At 52.9% G+C, this 19767-nt stretch overlaps 2 protein-coding genes across 8 annotated transcripts in view; one reads left to right on the top strand and one right to left on the bottom strand.

The window, feature by feature from the left end:
* Window positions 1-19767, top strand: part of RUBCN (rubicon autophagy regulator) — a 32070-nt gene continuing 12303 nt past the window's right edge. For 2 of the 6 annotated variants that reach the window (XM_065844751.2, XM_065844755.2), the window contains exons 1-11: window positions 4843-4937; window positions 10812-10965; window positions 13809-13892; window positions 14778-14937; window positions 15130-15236; window positions 15800-15940; window positions 16159-16315; window positions 16536-17081; window positions 17647-17691; window positions 19168-19263; window positions 19429-19544. In XM_065844751.2, coding sequence (XP_065700823.1) covers window positions 4900-4937; window positions 10812-10965; window positions 13809-13892; window positions 14778-14937; window positions 15130-15236; window positions 15800-15940; window positions 16159-16315; window positions 16536-17081; window positions 17647-17691; window positions 19168-19263; window positions 19429-19544 — 1644 coding nt within the window. In that variant the 5' untranslated portion in view covers window positions 4843-4899. The other 4 variants (XM_065844752.2, XM_071812684.1, XM_071812686.1 and 1 more) reach the window with 3 other exon arrangements.
* RPL35A (ribosomal protein L35a) overlaps window positions 1-19767 on the bottom strand; it is a 136133-nt gene that overhangs the window by 106081 nt on the left and 10285 nt on the right. Inside the window, exon 1 of one of the 2 annotated variants that reach the window (XM_071812702.1) lies at window positions 11234-11237. The exons of the other annotated variant lie outside the window; for it this stretch is intronic. The gene's annotated coding sequence lies outside the window, so the exon portion shown is untranslated. Of the gene's footprint in view, window positions 1-11233; window positions 11238-19767 lie in introns of those variants that run through there. 2 annotated transcript variants of the gene reach the window in all.

The raw sequence follows: 19767 nt of genomic DNA, 5'->3' as shown, positions 1-19767 counted from the left end.
CAGGCGCCTGCGCCGAGGAGAGGAGCTGCTCCCACTCTGCCACCCCCTCGCGCTCGGGAACCGGCGCTCTGCCCCCTGTCGGCCGGAAGGAGCAGGTACAGCGGGGCGTCAGGGCAGGGGCCGTCCCGGTGCCGTCCGCCCGAGCTGCCAGCCCCGGCGCCCGTCGAGGTGCTGCGGGATGGGCCCCTGTGCCCGCTCCCTTCATACGCTGTCGGGGTGCAGCGAGCGGCGGCGGGGCCCGCAGGTAACCGGCTGTGCGCGGGCGGCCGGGCCGTCCGGAGGCCGCTCTCGGGACGGCTTCTCCAGGGACAGGCGGCAGCGGGGAAGGGCGAGGGCCGCCCTGTCTCATCGGCCTGAGAGGGCTGCGGTGGCGGGGTGGGGGGGACATGGCAGCGGTGCCGCGGGGCACGAAGCCGTGCGCTTGGAGGGGGCAGCTGAGGGCTGGGGTGTTGCAGGGGGTTTAGCCGAGAAGCTGAAGGCAAGGTGACTTTGCCTGCGACCTCAGTGGAATTAGGAGAACTAACCTGTTCTGCAAAAAGCTAGAGCAACGCAGGCTGGTTTTTAACAGAATTATGCCTCCAAACGTCAAACAGCAGAGTTCAAACCAGGTTCCTATTTCAAAACATCATGTTAGGCTTAAAATTGCTACATAAAACAGAGCAGTATGACTACTGATGTTTTGTTTGGGTGTTTTTCAGAGTTGTTGTCTTCTCCAGATTTGGTCAGAATTGCGTGAGTCAGAAATTCAGAAGAGAAATTAACAATTTGCTTTTTGAACAAGGAATGTAGTGAAGGCTTTTTTCACCCTATTTGCATTCTTTGGAGCTGTGTGTATTGTTGGTGGGTCAACACATGTACCTAGTGGTCAGCTGGCTGCTGCTAAATCACTTGTGACAGGGCTGGGATCTATGTGTTTCACTCACTGGCATTTTCTTCATTTGGCACTCTCTTTATTAAATGTAAGGGATGCCAATTATCTTTGCAATTGCTACATCTTGCTTATAGTTGGTTGAAATCAATTGTTGAGTTACAGAGATAGTGAAGGAGGGTGCAGATGGGCAGACAGCGTGATTGCAGAGGCTGGGCTTCCTTCAGAAACCAGGCAGTATGTGGTGAAAGGAAAATCCGTACCGATTTCCCCCATTGACTGTGGTCACCTGGCACCACTGTCCACATCTCCCTCTGTGTTCTCCGGGATCGGTGCTGAGGCTGCCAGTCAAAAGTTGATTTCCCTCACCCTTGGCCTTCAGTAGGTTTTGCAACATGAGCAAAAGCATAACTTGTTTTAGGGTTTGCCTCCAGAGAGCTTGGTACCAAGACTCCAGGGACTGTGTTGCGAATGCCCTTGGGCAGGAGTAAATGTTTCCATACCCACAGCCTTCTGCACAACCTCCTCCTTGTAGCAGGAACACTCCCACGTTTTATTAACTGCCCACATACTCCATATGCTCATTCACTGAAATAAATACTCCCTAGCAAGTATCCCTGCAGCAAATGCAATATTCTCCGTACCCAAGCCACAACTAACTCCTCATGTGCAATCCTTTTTGTGCTGGGGGCACCTGCACCTCAACACCATCCAGGCCTTACTGCAGAACTGCAGATCTTTCTGGGAATATTATTGTAAAAAGCAAGAATGAGAGGAGATAGCTGAGGCTTTTTGGCCTCTGCTCTGTCCTGTACTACTGATTGTTGATATGGCCTCGTTCTCTCAATTTGCACTTTTCATGCATTTCTTCCCTTTTAAAGTGAGGCCAAGAACGTGCTCCTGGACGTTCCTCCTGCTGCTTTCTACCGAGTAGGAGAGAATGGCTCAGTTCTTGTCACAGGATGTCTTCAGCCAGTGAGAGGTTTTCCCTCAAGCAGGAGAAGGTCATGACCATGGTGCTGGAGGCTGAGTTCCACCCCGTTTTCTTCTTTGTGTTCTCCATGTGCAGTGTAGGTTCAGACATGGAGTCTTGGAGCCACAGATTTGATAATTTATGTATTTCCCTCCAGATGACAAGTGGGATTTGATGACAAGTGACTGATGACAAATGGGACTTGAGGTTCTTGAAGTCAGGCTACATTTCAAAAGGGAAGATGCTATAGCCAGATGTCCAATAAATACTAATAATAGAGGTGTCGAATAAAAGATGTATTAAAACCCACTTTAAACCAAATTCATGTGATGCTGTATAGTGCAGCTCCATCTGGTGACTGTGTCACACTGATAAACAAATATTCTGTTTATCCAAAACAAATATGCCAACTGCAAAGGTGGCAGATGCTGCCTGCCCTCGTGACAGGTGGAAATCAGACAAAATCCAGATTGTACCACATCCATGAGTTGCATTTATTATCCAAACAGGACACCAGCTGTCTGCTGCTCAGCATAACAGAAAAACAGGCAAAAGTTCTCATAGTGAAGAGTAATTTTTTCTGTGTTCAAAATAGCTGAAATGCTGTGGGGATCACAAGGCAACCATGCAAACATCAGCTCTTGGGTTCCTGCCTGGCTCTTGGGATTGTGTCAGCGTCCAGCCATGTGCCAAAGCTTCCTTGTGGCACTGTCAGTTACAAAAGACTCGCACTTTACCTGTATAAAATACCGTATAGGTGCAGTCCTACTGCATTTGCACCCACTGTAAGAAGACCGTGTGTCTAAAGCACCCATGGGCTGTAGTAAACGTTTGGGCTGGTTCTTCCCTGGGCTTTTCACGGCTCTTCCTGAGCACTAGTTGTCTCCTCGCAAAAACGAGACTTTACAGCTGAGCTGCCCAGTAATCCCTGATATGGGATATTGTGGGGGAATTGCAGACTAGATGATGATACCTGCTGAACATCCTGGATGGAATTCCTGGGAGGAGGTGTCACAATTACCAAACAGGAACCACACCCAAAGAATCAGGTGCTAAACGCAGTCACAGATTTAAAGCCAGAGGGGACTGTCTAGTATGGGCTGTATGTCGCGGCCTGGGGAATGTCACACCTGCACTGATCCCAGAAACAGGTGAGCTATTTGAGTGCCTCCTCCAAAGGAGCTCTCTACTTCCTCTGGAGGGTTGTTCAAGGCACTGGCACTGCCGCTATTAAAAAGAGCTTGTTAGTCCTAACATGAAATTGTGTGGCATCTACCAATAACTTCCAATTCTGCCTTCTCTGTGAGGTTTAATGAGTAAAGAAATTACATTGAGTCAGTAACTCACTTTATGTCACCCAAATCTTCCCCAAACAGCAATCAGGTCTGGGAGATTCCAAATTCTGCTACTGTTCAGCAAAAGGATAAATACATACATACTTTCATATGTTTGAAATTGTTGACTTTTATTGGCACTCCTCAAATTTTATGCTAGAGGATTACTCTCCAGCATAGTCTCAGCACAGTTGCAGAAGCTAACACATCTGCTGTGACTGTAGGCTCTGTGTGATCTGACATGCTTTCTAAATTGACATGGGCATTGACAATAGTTAAGTAAACAGTGTCTGTAAGTAACCTATGCAACGCAACATATTGAAGCAGGGGGAAAGGATTTTCTGAAGAATATTTTAAAATTACTGTTAAACAACATCCAGGCTATTTCTGACTTGTGGAGCTAGAAGAATCATTTAATTCCTGATTTAGAAGCTACATTACATTTGTCAGCTTTGCCTGCATGCTCCATTTTACTAGACATGATATCTAACGATGATTTTACAATGTGTCGTGATGACTTGATTTTATCCAGCCCTTTTACTGTGAGACTCAACACATAGTCTGATGCCCTGATAGCAAACATGCCACATACAGCCAGTGTTTCCAACCCCTGTGATCAGTGCAGTCAGCTCTATGCAAGAAAATTTCTGCTTGCCTGGCAACCATGCTGGAAGTTGTTGGCCCACACTTGTATACAGAATTAGTAGGATGTTTGGGAAGTCTTAGTCTCTTAATTAAGTGCCTTCTGAAAAACATCTTCTTGTTATTACTTTAAGAATAGCGGTATGGAACCTTGTTCCCCCAAGTGCTGCTGAAGGACTGTACTGGTAAAATGAGTCCATAGAGAGTCTCAGGTCAAGGCGTGTCTTCATGTATGCAGCATCGGTGAGCAGCATATACCTATCATTAAAAGTAACAGTCAGAGAAACTTTCCGCTGTGCAAAAGACTAACCGTTGGTTTCTGAGGCATCAAACAGCTCTGGAGATGTTTCTGGGTTTTGTCTTCTAAAATAATCTGCAATTGACTGTTCTCACTCTGATGGCAGCAGCATCACTTTTTCCTTTTACTGCTTTTTAGTGGAAAGTACATATAATTCTGCAGCCTTTTTCACATCTTCTTCAGTGTGGGCAACAGAACAGAAACCTCTCTCCGTTTATCTCTGCCGGTGCACTCAGTGCATGAGCTGTCCTTCAGGGACACAACGTTTGTTTTCTTGGCATCACAAATCCTTCCCATCTCTGAAGCAGGGGCTGGTAAGTGGTTATCACAGTTAGCGATTATCGTATCGCGGTTTTACACTGTGGCGCAGCAAAATCCCAGTGCAAACTCTGACCCTGCTGAGAGGAACCCGACTGGCAACTCAACTTTTGCAGCCACTGTCACAGACACACACACCTGCGGGGTGACGGGGGCTGGAGGAGGCCGCAGCGGGGCCTGACAGGAAACCAGAGGGCGTGTGGCTCCCCGCTCACCTAGTCACGCAAGGCGTTGACTCACGGAGAGCTCGCTCTTCGAAGGTGGCGGCACAGCGCTCAGAGGCGGAGGCGGAACGCCCGCCATGGCATCCGCTCCGCACCTCAGCGCGGCGGCGCGCAGTGCATGCCGGGATATACAGTCCTCCCGCCGCGCGGAGGCTGCCGGGAGCTGTAGTCCGCGGCGGCGGGGCGGGCGCTGGCTGCCACGTGACGGTGGCGCGGCGGTGGGTGGCGGCGGGGCCGCCGGGATGGAGATCGGGCCCCGCCAGGGGCGCGGGGAGAGCAGGTGGGGCCGCGCGTGGGGGACACGCCGGGGGGGGCCGGGCACGGGCGCGTGTGCGTGACACGCCGGTGGGTGCGTGTGTGGCGGCAGGAGGTGTCAGCGTACCGGGGGACAGGAGACGCGGGGGAGGCGTGACACGGGGTGGGGGGCGCGCAGTGGGCAGGGCACGGTGCCCCGCGTGCGTGTCTGTGCCGGCGCCGTGGGGGAGCGTGTGTGCGCTGAGCCGCGCGCTGTGTGCGCGGGCACCGAGGCGAGCCACCCGTGGGGACGGGGTCTTGTGTGCGCACGGGGGGTGCACGCGTGGGGTGACGGGGCGTGTGTGCAGGCGGGTTATCCAGGACACGGCAGGAGCGCGGGATGCGCCTGCAAGAACACGGGTGGCAGCAGTGCTGGTGTGCGCCTGGTACCGCGGAAGTGCTGGGGGTGCCTGGGGGACCTCGCCTGCTGCGTGGGCAGGGGTGGCAGCATGTGTGCAACACCCAGGGCATGGATGGGGGGGTACCTGGGGGTAACCTGCGAGGAAGCAAAGCCCCCCTGTGCTGAGTGGGGATTGGCGTTTGCAGAGCGTGCCCGCTGCCCCCGGTTCGATCCCTCGTGGGGAGGAAGCACATGGTGGGGTGGGCTGTCAGAGCACCGTGTGGCCATCACCCACCCAGGGCCAGTGCATTGCTCTGCTCCCTGCCCTGGCCAAGTTTTTGGCTGCCAGAGGGGGCTGTGATGGCCACAGACGTGTGCCCTCAATACCTGATGATCTGTCGTCACCATGTTGGGACAGCAACGCTCCACGAGCAGCTACCCACCCTCTGCTTCGCACGCCTTGTGCTTAAGGGCGAAGCCATCCCGCCCTGACGCCACGCTGCCGTTCTGGTGGCTCTGCAGCTTTGCTGCTTTTGGGTCTTGTCTCCTTACCCTCTTCTAGGTGCTGAAAAGAAACCATCAGCTTCTCTTTATTTCTGCAGGCGAGGCCCTGCATGTGGCTGCTGGTGAGAACGGCTGTGCTGTGGTGGCTTCACCTCCGTGGTCTTCATTTACGCTTTAGGCACAGTTTTTCTTGTTAGCATTTATAAAAGCAGCAGAGGTGGTTCCCTGGAGGTGTTTTGATGATGAGTCCTATTTGCTTCGTGTTTTTGCATGTCTTCAGCCTTTGCTCTGTGCTTTGGTTTTGCCATGGTGCTCAGGAGCGCAGGATGGATGTTGGATGGGAATGGGAGTGTTGGCTGGGGAGGAGGGAGCAGCTGAAACTTGATATGGGAGAGAAGCATTCCTTATCTGAGGGGCGCAGCTAGCTGCGCTGTTCCTGCTGGCAATATCAGCTGGGAAAATGTATTCATGCTTTTAAAGCTCTAGTGCAGGTTTGGGGTGCCTTTTGATCTGCAGGGTTCAAGGTATTCTCCCTCTTTAGCTAATGCTTCACACCCAGCAGGTTCGGAAGGGTAAAAGGAATTGACTGCATTCACTTCTTTTTCTTTCCAGAATCGTCTTTGTGCATTTTCTTGCCCTGGCAAGTGCACGTTCTGCACTACCAGACTCAACCATCGTGTGACTCATAGGGCAGACGTGGTGCCACCCCCAGCCCTCCTGTGGGGACAAGGAGGGCATCGTCCCCTCTGGTGCTGGCACAAGAGGGGTTTGTTTGTTCTGGCTGTCACTGATGCACTGGGGAGGATCCTGGCATGGGCCTTGCAGAGCCGTGTTGTCCTTTGTGCAAATGGTTTAGCATTTTAATTCCTGGCGAGGTGCTGTTTTGCTATGGGCGGTGGCTGTGACCGATGGCTGCCTAAGGGGAACCTGCCCTGGGAGCGATGGAGGACGGTGAGCGGCTGATCACAGGGAGGTAGGTTGTGTTGGGGTCTGCTCTGCCTGTCGCTGCCTCTGGCTGCCAGCATGCTTGCTGGACACCATCCCTGGTTCACAGGAGGCTTTGCCAGGATGAGCAGGCAAAACTATTTGCTGGGAGAAGGCTAAAAACCACCTTTGATCCCTATTTTCTTCCCTCTTCCTTTGCTAGTGTGAAGCAAGGGTGCTTTGACAAGCAGCAGCTCTGTGCTGCATTTGCTGGGGGAGCCTTTTGTGGCTGTGCCCACCAGTTTAGCAGCGGTGCAAGCAGCCCTGCATTTCGGTTTCCCAGCCAGCCTGCTCGGATCTCCCCATCCGGTGCCGCTGGGCTGGCAGAGCTCTCTCTTGGCTTCCTCTGCCTCATCAGCCGCTCCCCGTGGCTGCAGATGAATTGCGCGAAGCCTGCCTTGCTTATAATCCTATTTCCCAGCAGTGCTGTGCCTGCCGGAGGAGCAGGCGGGGGAGCCCGGGGAAGGGGCTGCTGGTTGTCTGGGAGACCCGTGTTCGGCGGCGGGAGCAGGCTGTGCGCAGCGGCGGGTTCCACGACGCCTTCGGGATCCGCAGGAGGAGCTGACAGCTGGCACAGGAGTGTCCTTGGAGATCTGGTGGAAGTCCCTCCACGACCTCGGCATCCTCAGCCCGATCTTTTTTAGTGCGCTAAGAAGGATCGAGAAACTCCTCCAGGTAGAGGACAGTTCAAGCCGCCATTGCCAAGTGCTGCCTGCAGAGCACAGACAGAGACACAGCAGACGTTGTTCACAAGAAAAACAAGCTTCATTTTTTTTTCTTTATACTAGCTACCTGTGTGATTCTGTTTTGGAAATAACTAGGGATTTGTTTTATTTTAAATGAAGTTCACCTGAGTCAGGAGCATGGCTCCCTGTTTCGACTGTGAGTCACCTTTGCTGACTCGGACCAAGAGAAGTTCCTACCCTTGCCAGCATGGAGGGGCTGAGAAAGCTTTGTGTGAGCAAGCAGCATTTCCCTCTTGTTGTCATCAGCCGTTTCTTGCTCCAAGGCTGGAGTCTGTCTTTTATCACTCCAGTACAAAAGGTTCGGTTCTGATTGGAACAGTTCCTGGTGGCAGGTTGATGTTGCTGTACCTGAAGAAAGACTTTGTGGTGATAAAGCAAGGAAACTCAGCGCAAAATTTATGGAGCTGGTGGCTAAAATTGGAGGCTGGATAGAGGTTGTATTTAAGAGAAGCAAGGGATGCGGCAGAGCAATGCACCAGCGATGACCCCTGCAAACACCATCAGCCCTTCTGACTGTGAGAACCAGGCTCTGCAGAAGCACATCAGGTTCTTGCAGGGGAAGCTCTGCTCATGAACTGTGACCTCCCAGGGGTGTGCTGCTCACTTTGCCCTTCCGTACATCGGGATGTTTTCATGATGTGATATGAGATGAGCCTTACCTTATCTCAGGCTTTCTTTAGCACGAGCAAAGGAGAAGTCTCGTTATTCAGGAAAAACCAAGCAGATTTCTTAGTGTTGCTCCAAACACCTGCTGAAACGGGGAACTTGAGGGCAGCTGAGACTCAGGCTTTTGCCAGCCCTTCTGGCAGCCCAGGCTCAGGCTCTGTCAGTGGGAGGGAGCAAACTGCCACTAATTTGGGGTTAACCCATGAGTCTGGTCAAAGCTGAAATGTGGTTAGCTGCGCTTGCCCTCGATGTCCTGGCCACCTGCAACCAACTATACGAGTCTTCATTTCCTCATCCTTGTGTCACCGTATGCTTTTCAGCATGAACGTGGTTCCAGCCCAGAAACAGCTGGGTTTTGAGTATCAGTAGTATCTTGTGCATCCAACTTGTCAGCTGCTTTGGGCCAACAGGCCCCATGGGATCCTTACTGTCTTACAGGTGTTTAATTCACTTTTGGTAGCTTCTGAATCCCCTCTGCAAAAGTGCTTTCATTGCACTGCTCGTTCCCTGTGTGGTTCTGAGTCCAATGTTTTAACATTTTGAGGTTGTTTTGTTCGAGGATTGCTTAACCTTAGTCTCCCCTGTGTTAGGAGAGAGAGTGTTGGATCCTGGTTCCTACTTCTGGGGAGATGCACAGCTCCTTGAACAAGACAGGTCATTTGGTAAGGCACAGCGTTGCGTGTCCTACTCCCGCACCCTCGTGTGCATCGCCTGCTTTTTATAGCGTGAAAGAAAGAACAGGGAGTTTCCCTGACTCACTGACTTGGAAGATCCGCAGCGTCGCCAAGCTTTCACTTGCGTTTCCTAACTCTGAGCATTAGATTTATCTTGGGGAGGAGCTGGTGAGCTTTTGAGCTCAGTGGCTGCAGATGGTCTTTGACCAGGGAGCAATGATACTGCAGATGAGGGCATCAGTAGATGCCCAGAGCAGCAGCACCAGTCCCTGGTCAAAGATCATCTGCATCCCTCAGGGCAGGGATGAGAAAAGCCCATAAATTCAGAATAATGACTGGATTGGTTTTCTGTGTCTCCCTGAGCAGGATCTCCTTCAGGAAGCTGCTTGGGATTGATATTCGTGCTTTCTTCTTCAGGCTCTCCTGAGACAAACCCTGACCGTGCTTGTTAGTCTAAGTACATCATAAAGATACACATCTCTATGCATTGCAGTGGTGTTTTAGAGCTCGTGTGCTGTCAGGGTGACACGGGTTTGCTGGTGACATGGGTTGGCTTCTGCGTGGTGTAAGCTTAGGTGAGCATTGAACGTGGTGAGGTTTTCTGGGGAGACCTCATGATGGGAGTGGGAGCTTGAAGTAGAGCCAGTATTTGGTTATCTGTTCACTTAATTTTGCAATAACAAACAAGTTGCAGAAATAGAATATTGATGAGAAAAGCTTGGTTTTAAATATCAGGATTATGTTACTGCTTAGTGCCTTTGTGCAACAGGAGGTGTGCAGCCCACACTTTCATCCACAAAAATGAAAATGTCAGCAATTTTAATTAATGTTGTTTGTTTTAAATTTATTTTCCTTTGCTTTCTGTTGCTTTGGAAATCCCGTTTGTTTTGGGTGATGAGAGGGATTAATGTCTGAAACACTGACTTGTTTCTTGCCAGCTGAAAAGCTGCTCTTTCATTCTGAGTTGTTACCCCCAGTGCTTTTCTTACAAACCCTGCGGAGGCACATTTTTTTGGCATTTACACCCCCAAATATACTTTGCAACATTCCTATTGCTTCTGAGGGAGTGGCTCCTATGTGAATACGTGTTCCTGACAGCCACTGTTCCTCTGGCAACGGTGTCAAACAGCTTGAGGGAGATCTCAGTCATCTAAAGCTTCCTTCTGCAAAGTTGCTTTTGCGTAGGCAAATGATTTTACCTCTCTGCACCATCACTCCCACTTTGTGGCGTATAATTGTGATTTCTTGTTATACACAGGACAGCCAAGGGGCTTGATATCAATTAGAAATGCTGTGCAGGCTCTAGAGTACACCTGTAGTTTGCTCATCTCTGTCCAGAATGTGACGAACCCTGTGTCATAAAGTCAACTTGTGCCCACAGCAGCTCTGGGGTCAGAGAGCAGCTGCAGAGATGGGGATGCAGGTGACGAGTGACCGAGCTCGGAAGGGAGCGTCTCTGCATCCCGATGGTTCTGGACCACTTGAACAGTGTGTGTTGCACTCTGTAAATGCAGGAGTAGCACGGCCGATGTCTTTTAGATGTGTTGGACATCGTGCCATCACCTTACAGCTGCTGTGCTCCTGATGGGCTGCTGCTCTGAACAGTCTCTGATGCAGGATGTGAGTGAAGCAAGCAAGAGGCTGGCTGGGAAGATGTCCCCCAGCTTTCTTCACCCGTACTAAGCAAATGGTGTGTTGCAGGAGTCTTTGTTCTGGCTGTCTCATGAGATCACATTGGTCATCACAAGCATCATTACAATAGGACCTCTTGTCCACAAACTGTGCATGGGAGACTATGGGGAGGTATAAAGTCCTTTAGCTCACCTTTGCTAGTTTCTGGACCTCCAAAGGTTTCAGCCTGACCTTGGAGAGAGTGCAACACTCTGGTCCCATTGTGAAGCTCCTCTTGCTGTGTATCTGCTGCAACTCACTGTGTTCCTCTGCAGGAAGGAGCACTGGAAGCTTCTAGGCAACCTGAAGACCACAGTGGAAGGTTTGGTGTCCACCAGCAACCCGAATGTCTGGTCCAAGTATGGCGGCTTGGAACGGCTCTGCAGAGACATGCACAGCATCCTCTACCACGGGCTCATCCACGACAAGGTAGGTCTCTGTCCCGCCAGCACTGCTGTCTGTCCTGCTAGCACTCCAGTCTGTCTGTACCAGCTTCGGTGCCTGTCATGAGCAGGTGGGACTATCCTGTCTGCTCGCAGCTTGCTTCAGTGCTTGTAGAGCGAGTACAGTGCTTGTAGCAGTGTTAGAAATTATTGAAGCAGGGACTGAGCTTGCCTGGCGAGTGCTGTGGTTGTCAGAAGGACATGGGTGCATGTTATTTCTATCTCATCCACCTTTGACATAGTTTTGCTAAGTACCTGCGCCTCCCGCGCTGAGGCCATCTCCTCTTCCCCTTCGTCCTGCTGCAGCCGAGTGATGAAGTTGCATTCGCGATGAGTCAGCCCCGTATCGTGTGCACTTGGACAACTTCCCAGCCAGGACTGGCAAGAGAAACCTCGGATCTTTAGTGTTTCTGGATAGCTGAGTTAATAACAGGAGCTGGCAGCTGAATCCACACTCTGCATGAATGGGGTCTCTCTTTCCAGGCTCTCTTTGTTCCTTGCAGTTGCTCACCCAGCCATTCCCCCCTTCATGGCTGCCTGGAAGAATTTCTCTTTCCCACTTGTGTGCAGAGACCTGGAGATCTCCCCTTCACCTTGCAATTAACACCGCAATTAATTTACAATGGAAAGTTGCAGTGAGTCTGCAGGGCATGCCTGGGGACAGGCTTCCCAGCGGCTGGCTCTGCTACCCGGAGAGTAGCAGAGCGATGCAGAGAAGTGAGCGATGCAGAGATGTGAGCGATGCAGAGATGTGAGCGATGCAGAGCAGCCGCCGGCAGCTTGCACGGGGCAGCTGGGTCCAGGAGCAGGAGAACTGCACCTGTGCAACGCCTCACCCCAGCTAATAAGGCTCCAGGAAGAGCCAGCAGGTCAGCCCAGCAGGGTGCTTTGCTCCCTAAATTTGTTAGGTTTGCAGCCAGCTCTCGTTACGGCGCTGCTCTGTTCCCGTTAGTCCCCAGCGATGTGGGCCAGGGAGTTTTTGGAGAACTGCAGACAGAGGAGCTGCCTTTGGCATGTGGGGAGCGCAGTGCTCCCTTCTGACAGCTGTGCTATTAATAAGCTTCAGGAAGTGAGGCTGAAATGATTTATAGTTGTCTATTGGTAACTGTTCATGCCAGACCTGTGAAGTGGGATGGTGTGTTGCCATCCTCAATGCTTTTACTATGAGCAAAGGCAGCTCTTTTACCTCGAAATGCCTCCCCTGCTCAGGCACGTGTGAACCAATTCAGCTATACAAGCTGCCAAGGGAGGCCTGTGAAAATACAGCTTCCTAACATCAGTTTTCTCATAGTTGCTCCAGCAAAACCTTCCTTTTATTTATTATTTTCTTATCAACTTTTTTTTTCATACAAGTGGGAATAAATAAAGGCAAAAAAATCTATATGTATGTCTAAGGAGAACTAGAGTAAGAGGTTTTTAAACTTTTGAGCGATTTTTATTTATTTGTGCAGAAAACCTCAGTTCAATCTAGGGGCCTAAAATGGGCGTGTTAGTTCTCTAGTTCTAAAGAAACAAATCAGCCCTCCCAAACAAATAAACCACAGAACTGAGCCCATTCCTGTGATGCTTGTGAAAGAGGAAACAGAGAGGGAGGAAAAAAATAATCAGCCTTTTGGTGAAGAGAGACATTTTGGGGCTGTTTACAGCCGGTGGGGTGGCGAGGAAAACAGCAACTCTGCTGAAGTTCCTCTTTAACATGAAGAATAACTAAGAAAAAGAACAACTGCTTGTCTGAATAAAGCTGAGGCAAATAGCACCAGGGAGCTGGTAGAAATGCAACACCAGTTTTCTTACCTGGCGTGCTCAGCTGCTCTGGTGTCCTCGGTGGTGGCTTCCATGAGGAGACAGCGGTGGCTGCTGGTTTTGCTAGGAGGTGTTTCCACGTTGCCCTCCGTGTCCCCTCGCTGAGGTCTGGCTCTCGGCGCTGTCAGGGCTTCCCTCCAGGTCCTGCTCTGGCAGGGAGGGGTACAGTGACTTGGCAACTTTGTCAACACAGTATCACAGTATGTTTGGGATTGGAAGGGACCTCAGAAGATCATCTAGTCCAATCCCTCTGCCGGAGCAGGAACACCTAGATGAGGTCACACAGTAACATGTCCAGGCGGGTTTGAATATCTCCAGGGAAGGAGACTCCACAACACCCCTGGGCAGCCTGTTCCAGTGCTCTGTCATCCTCACTGAGAAGAAGTTTCTTCTCAAATTTAAGTGGAACCTCTTGTGTTCCAGCTTGATCCCATTGCCCCTTGTCCTATCGTTGTTTGCCACCGAGAAGAGCCTGGCTCCATCCTCATGGCACTCACCTTTTATATACTTATAGACATTAATAAGGTCCCCCCTTAGCCTCCTCTTCTTCAAACTAAAGAGACCCAGCTCCCTCAACCTTGAACTTGGCAGACCTTCAAAGGGCCAGGGACACATACATGACATGTGAGCCCTTCAGTGCCATGTCATGTCCCTGCTCTAAGACTTCTCCTGTCTTCCATGGCATCATGGACTGGGATCTGACCTGGTGGAAAAAGAGAAGCTCAGGGGATCTGTTGTGTGGTTGCCTGTGGGCTGACAACAACTGAGAGGTCACCGTAGGAGGGACAGGAGACAACTTACCTACATCAAGCCAGTGTTTTTTGACTAGATCCCTTGATCTACCAAACTGCGTTATACACTTGTGTTGTTTCTCTGTAGAGCAACGCTGCTCTTCCTCTGTCTGTGTTCTGGCCCCTCTTGCTGGGATTGGGGACTGTCCTCTCACAGTAGCCTGGGGCTAGTGGGGGATGTTGTTGTTGAACTGGGATGTGTGTGGCGGAGTCTAACGGTGCCTGTCCCGGGCAGGTGTGCTGCAGGCAGAAGGATTACTGGCAGTTTGTGAAGGACATTCGCTGGCTGAGTCCCAGCTCCGCTCATCACCTGGAGAAGGTGGGTTCTGGTGGGGTGGCTGTGTGTGCCCAGTGGGGATAGTGGTGCCTTGGCTGATGCCCTGACATGGGTGAAGTGGTTCCATGGCTTCTGGAGGCTGAAGCAGCCACGTGTTTGTGTACAAGCCACGTCCTGGGAACTCAGTGTGTCTTGGGCTGAGACAATCGGCTGCTTATTTCTCCCAGGCCGGTCTCCAGTTCGGCTCGGCCGGCTGCAGTGAACATCTCCAAGGGAACCGGCACAAGCAGCTCTTGTGTGTGTGCAGGGGTGATTCATGCATCTGTGCAAATCTCTGAAGGTCTGGGCCATCCCGTTTCTGGGTTGTGCCTTGACCGTTTGGTTCTCCCATTTCTGGCTTGTGCCGACCGCTGGCTCACGGGGATTTTCTCGTTCTTTGGCTGCCCTTGCTGACGTGCATAGCTCCTACTGTGGCTGGGCACATGGGACTGAACACTGGTGGTCCCTGTGTCCAGCCTGCTGCTGGGGGGATGTGGGGTGTGACCCCAGTCCAGCTCTACAAGCTATAGCAGCTCAGCTTCCCCAGTTAATGTGTCAACAAGAACATGATGGTCACCACTGGGGTCAGGTTGGATTTGGGAGTGTGGGGTCCCTCCGGGTCAGGGGCGAGGCACACAGGTGGGAGAGTGTGCCGGAGAAATTCATGGTGCTGGTGGTGGTGGAAGGACTTTGGTCACTGGCTGACCTTTGAAGCCTTGTTCCTCCCTGGTGCTTTAGTCTCCCTGGTGGCCGGGGAGCTGCTGGGATGTGTCCTTCCCTTTGGCATTGACAGTTATCGGAGGGGGAACCAAAGCCATGCGGTGGAACAATCCCTGCTTCCCCCCTTGCCTCTGCATGCATTAACCTGTGCCTGACATCCCTCCGCAGTTCATCAGCCTGCAGGAGAGTGGCCAGCCCAGCCCAGAGGGCCCGGGGGACCAGGCCATCGCGCAGCTGTGGCTGCAGCACAGCCTGCAGTGCCACTGCCTGTCAGCACAGCTGAGACCGCTCCTGGGGAACCGGCAGTACATCAGGAAATTCTACGCAGGTAAAAAGCAAAGGGCCTTTTCCTTCTTATTAAAAAAATATCTAGCTAGTGGTGTTTCCAGGCCACGTGGGAGGGAGGGAGGGAGGGAGGGAGGGAGGGAGGGTGGCAGAAGAAGTGGTTTGTGTGTGAGCAACCGGCACTGTCAAACCTGATGAGAGGGATCCCCCCTGACCAGCAGTTTTATCTCCCCAGACACTGCCTTCCTGCTCAGTGACGCCCACGTCACGGCCATGCTGCAGTGCCTGGAGGCTGTTGAGCAGAACAACCCCAGGCTTCTGGCTCAGATTGACACCTCCATGGTGAGTTGAGGTCCCAGCTTTTCCATCTGGCTCTCTACAGACACCGGCTGGCTGTGGCTGCTCGTGCGAGGTCTCGTTCAGGGCACGAATGGGACAAGGGGCTGGACTTAGAAGTAGCAAAAGATGCTCCAAGAGGGGAGAAGAGTGGTGAACTGGTCCCTGAGCTGCTGGTGTGAGCCTGGCAAGGGTTGGGGTGGGGAAGATGGCTATGTGGAGCCTGTAGTGAGGTACCTCACATCTGGCTGGCATTGCGGATTTGAGTATGAGGACCTGAGGACTGGTTCCTTGTAAAACACACCTCCAAGATATCTCCAGCAGCCTCAGGTTTCAGAGCTGGCAGGCAGGGCTGCACAGTTGTAAAGGTCAGCCATCCTCAGAGTGGACGGGCAGCACCAGGACACCTGGGTGCCCACTCCTGCTGGTGACGCCAGTGACCTCTGTGCAGCCCTGCACCAGCTGCCCCCTCTCCAGAGAAGGGGAACAGCAGCTGCTTTCTTTGCACAGAGCTCCTCAGAGGAAGGCAATTAATGAGACTTCATTAAATGGGGGCTGTGTTCTTTCAGCTGGCCGGCACGTCACTGCCATCCCTGTGCGCATCAGGTCCTTCTGCTGGGACAAGAGAGCTGTGTGACCACGACGCTGAAGGATACGAGAGCCATCTGCCTGGGGCGCTGGGCTGCCTGGATCATTTCGCTGGGAGCCTGGTAATTTCCTGATGGGAGCCTGTGGTGTAGCTGTGAACAAAGAGCCCCTTCCCTCCTGCACCGCAATGCTTTTCCCTCCCCATACTCGTGCCCCCAGTGCTGCCACATCCTATGCTGGCTGCTGAGCAGGCACTTGCAGGTCAATTCCTTTCTCTTGCTGCTCCTTTGTCGTGTACCCCTGTAAATGCTGATTTATTAATGATGCCACCTCTCTTCAGCTTACCAGGAAGAGTGACGGTCCACCTCCAGTGACCAAGAGTCAGAGCCTGACCGCCCTCCCTGCGTCCCCATACGTCCCCGCTCCAGGCTGTGCGCAGCAGCACTGCTTTGGGTCCTTCTCCAGCCTGCACCATCCAGCCTCCTCTGGCCTCTCAGGTAGCGAGGGTGGGCTGGGAAGCTCAGGACAGACCCATAAAAGACTTTGCCTTTTTTTCTGCTCTTGGGTTCATTGTGGTGGATGGGTGCAAGAAGATGTCCGCCCACTTTGGGAGGGAGATCCCTGGCTTTGCTTATGGTGGGTAGGCCACAAGCTTATTGCTGTAGAGTGCTCTGCATGTGACAGGGTTTGTGACTTCCTGCTTCTGTCTCTGTCCAGACAGGAGACCAGCGAGCTCCTCTGTGAGCTCCGGTGCCAGCCAGCCCCAGGAGTGCTGCCCGTCCAGCCGGTCCTCCTTCAGCGAGGGCAGGTCCCCCTTGGAGCAGCCTGGCTCTGTCAGCACCTTCCACATCCCCTCACCCAAAGACCCCTTCTCTCTGGCCAGCGAGATGAGCGCCAGCACCACCAGCCAGAGCGAGGACACATGGACGGGCAGTCAGGATGATCCGCAGAGCGACGCTAATGACGGGCCGGAGTACTTGGCCATCGGGAACTTGGGGCGCCGGGGCCGGGCGTGCAGCAGCGCCAGCACCAACAGCACCAAGAGCAGTAGCTCCAAACTCTTCTCCTCCAGCAGCTCGCAGAAGCTGGACTCGGTCTCATCCCTGGGGGAGCAGGGGGCAAGCGGAGGTGGAAGCCGGGGCCTGAGCCTGTTGCGCCAGTCCAGCTTCTCAGAGGGACAGTCATCGGCTCCCCAAAGCATCCTCAAGAAGAGCCACGTGCGCTCGCACTCTGACACCAACGTGACTTCGGGGAAGTTGCATGGTAACAGGATGGGCTTTCTGGGATGGCTTTGGGGTGGGGGAGTCCCTGGTGCCAGAGGCTGATCCTGGCTGCCCCTTTGATTCCGTGGATCAGGTCGGCAAGGGGAACAGTGGGCAAGCGGTTGGGAAGTTTGGTGTTTGCAGCTTTCCTGCTCCACACTGGAGTGATGGGCTGACATCTTGCTTCCTGGAGTGCCCTGGGCCTGACTGTTATTGATATTGGCAGCTTTTACCAAAAACCTAGAAAATAGCAGCAATGTTGTGGCATTAGCTGTCCTGCTTCTCTGCTGGCCGTGCCTGGCTGGGGCATGAGGCCATGGCAGGGCACTTGGGTTCATCCTACTGGTAGATTGTCATCCTGCTGGTAACCTTCTGGGTTCTCCTGTGCCCTGGAGTGGGTGAATGCATGGTGGGAGTGGTGGGATGGGATGGGACAACCAGTCTGGGGGAGTCTGCCCAACCAGTGCTGTCTTCGTGGGAGAAGTGGAGGTCCTTGCTGAGTAGTAACAAGTCTGTCTCTGTTTTCTCTTCTTTAATGCTGCCCTTCTCCTCCTCTGTCTGCCCAGGAGGCCTCAGGGATATCACCATTATAATAGAAGATCCAGTGGCAGGTTTGGGAGCCAGTATAACAGCTCTTCATCAGTGATCATTGCATCAAGTCAGGATTTCCATCAACCCATTACTGTCCATTTAGAAAACAAAAAAACCACTCTTCCTTCTGCCCCAACTGGTGCTTTGAAAGGTGGTCAGGTTTATGCATGTGACCTGGCTGAAGATCCCAGCTTATTTCTTGGGAACAGTGGACCAGACCCAGACCAGCTCCCCTGCATGGCGTTAGGGAGCATTAGCCACCAAGTCCCTGAGCTGCAATCCCTACCCTTCCCTCACCCCACCACCTTGGGAGCCAGAAGAGTAGAGGAGAGGTTGGAAGGGACCTCTGGAGATGATCTAGTCCAGCCCACCTGCTAAAGCAGGTTCACCCAGGGCAGATCACACAGGAATGTGTCCGGGCAGGTTTTGAATGTCTCCAGAGAAGGAGACTCCACAACCTCTCTGGGCAGCCTGGTCCAGGGCTCTAGCACCCTCAAAGTAAAGAAGTTTCTCCTCATGTTTAGATGAAACCTCCTATGCTTCAATCTGTGCCCGCTGCCCCTCATCTTATTGTTGGCCACCATTGAAAGGAGTCTGGTCCCATCCTTTTGACACCCACCCTTGGGATATTCATAAATATTGATGAGATCCCCTCTCAGCCTTTTCTTCTCCAGGCTGAACAGACCCAGCTCTCTCACTCTCTCCTCATAAGAAAGGTGCTTCAGACCCCTCATCATCTTTGTAGCTCTCCACTGTACACTCCAGTCAGGGGGTTTCAGTCTCCTTGAGCAGTTCTCCGGTCACCCAACTGCTCCATCTGGACGCTCTCCATGGAGCACCAGCTGCTGTTGGTCCAGCTCCTGGCAGTCCCCGCTGGCTCAGCCCAGCTCAGACCTGACTGTGGTGTGTGATGGAGCAGAGCCCTGCCCACAGCCCGTGTAGGTCACCTTGGGCACTGCAGCCCCGGCTCCAGGGTTGTGTGCAGGGAACCCTGGCTTCTAGTTGAGCAAGGGCATGTCCTTCGGATGCCTCCTTTTGCCGTTGTCTAGGCTGCTTTGCAGGGCTTGGAGCTCCACAGATCCCTTGGCTGCTCAGGTTTCCCCTTGTCTCCTGGCTCTCTGCCCTGGGGATCACTCTTCCCTCAGAGATGCTCCAGCAGGATGAAGGGGCTGGCAGAGGCCCTTGCTGGAGGCTCTTGCATCCCCCAGCTCTGCCACGTGTTAAAGAGAGGAAAGCTCAGGACTTGACTGCTCCATGGCTCTCATGAGCTTCTCTCCTTCTTTCCCTTTCTCTTCTCTTGCCTGAAATGCCCCTTGAGCTTTGTTCCCTCCTGGGCTTGCGCTCAGCCATGGCACGGAGCAGGAGGGCGTTCCTCCTTGCTTCCCATCCATTTGTGCCTGTCTGTGTGATGTTGAACCCCTCCCATTTCACCCTGTGCTCTGGGCTGGGCACCTTGGGGATACTGATGTCTCTCTGGTGTCGTCTTCCCTTTCCAGAATCCCATGGCGATCCAGGCAGAGGGAGGGGGCCGGTCTGTGCTTCCACCCAGAGCAGCGAGCTGAGCACACCCAGCTCCCTCTACATGGAGTACGGTGAGTGCATCCAGCCTCAGCAGGGACACTCGCTCCTGGTCAGGCTCCTCCATCAGTTGTGGTGGCCTCAGCTGCTGGCACCTGCTTGTGAGATGCTGGTTGGGCACCGTAGCATGGAGTGAGCAGCAGGTCCTTCCGTCATATGTTTGTCCCTTGCTTTTCTAGACTCTGGCCAGTACATGAGCTCGGGGGAGGGGATGTTCAGAAGACCCTCGGAAGGGCAGTCCCTCATCAGCTACCTCTCTGAGCAGGACTTTGGCAGCTGTGCAGACCTGGAGAAGGTGAGGGAGGCAGCAGCAACCTGTGTGCGTTGGAGAATGTGTCTCACTGCAGGTTCAGTGATACTTCCTTCTGTGGGGAAGATAATCCCATAGTATTTCCTGCTGTAGAGGTGTGCACAGAACTTCAGGGCTGAGTTCCTCAGTGGTGTCTGGCAGCCAGGACCTGCCTGTCCAGCATATGTTAGGTTATGGTTGGACTCGATGATCCTGAGGGTCTCTTCCA

This window comes from Patagioenas fasciata, chromosome 9 (assembly GCF_037038585.1).
Source record: "Patagioenas fasciata isolate bPatFas1 chromosome 9, bPatFas1.hap1, whole genome shotgun sequence".
Lineage (NCBI taxonomy): Eukaryota > Metazoa > Chordata > Aves > Columbiformes > Columbidae > Patagioenas > Patagioenas fasciata.
The sequence above is the reverse complement of the archived record's forward strand: the minus strand, read 5'-3'. Positions and strand labels throughout refer to the sequence as shown.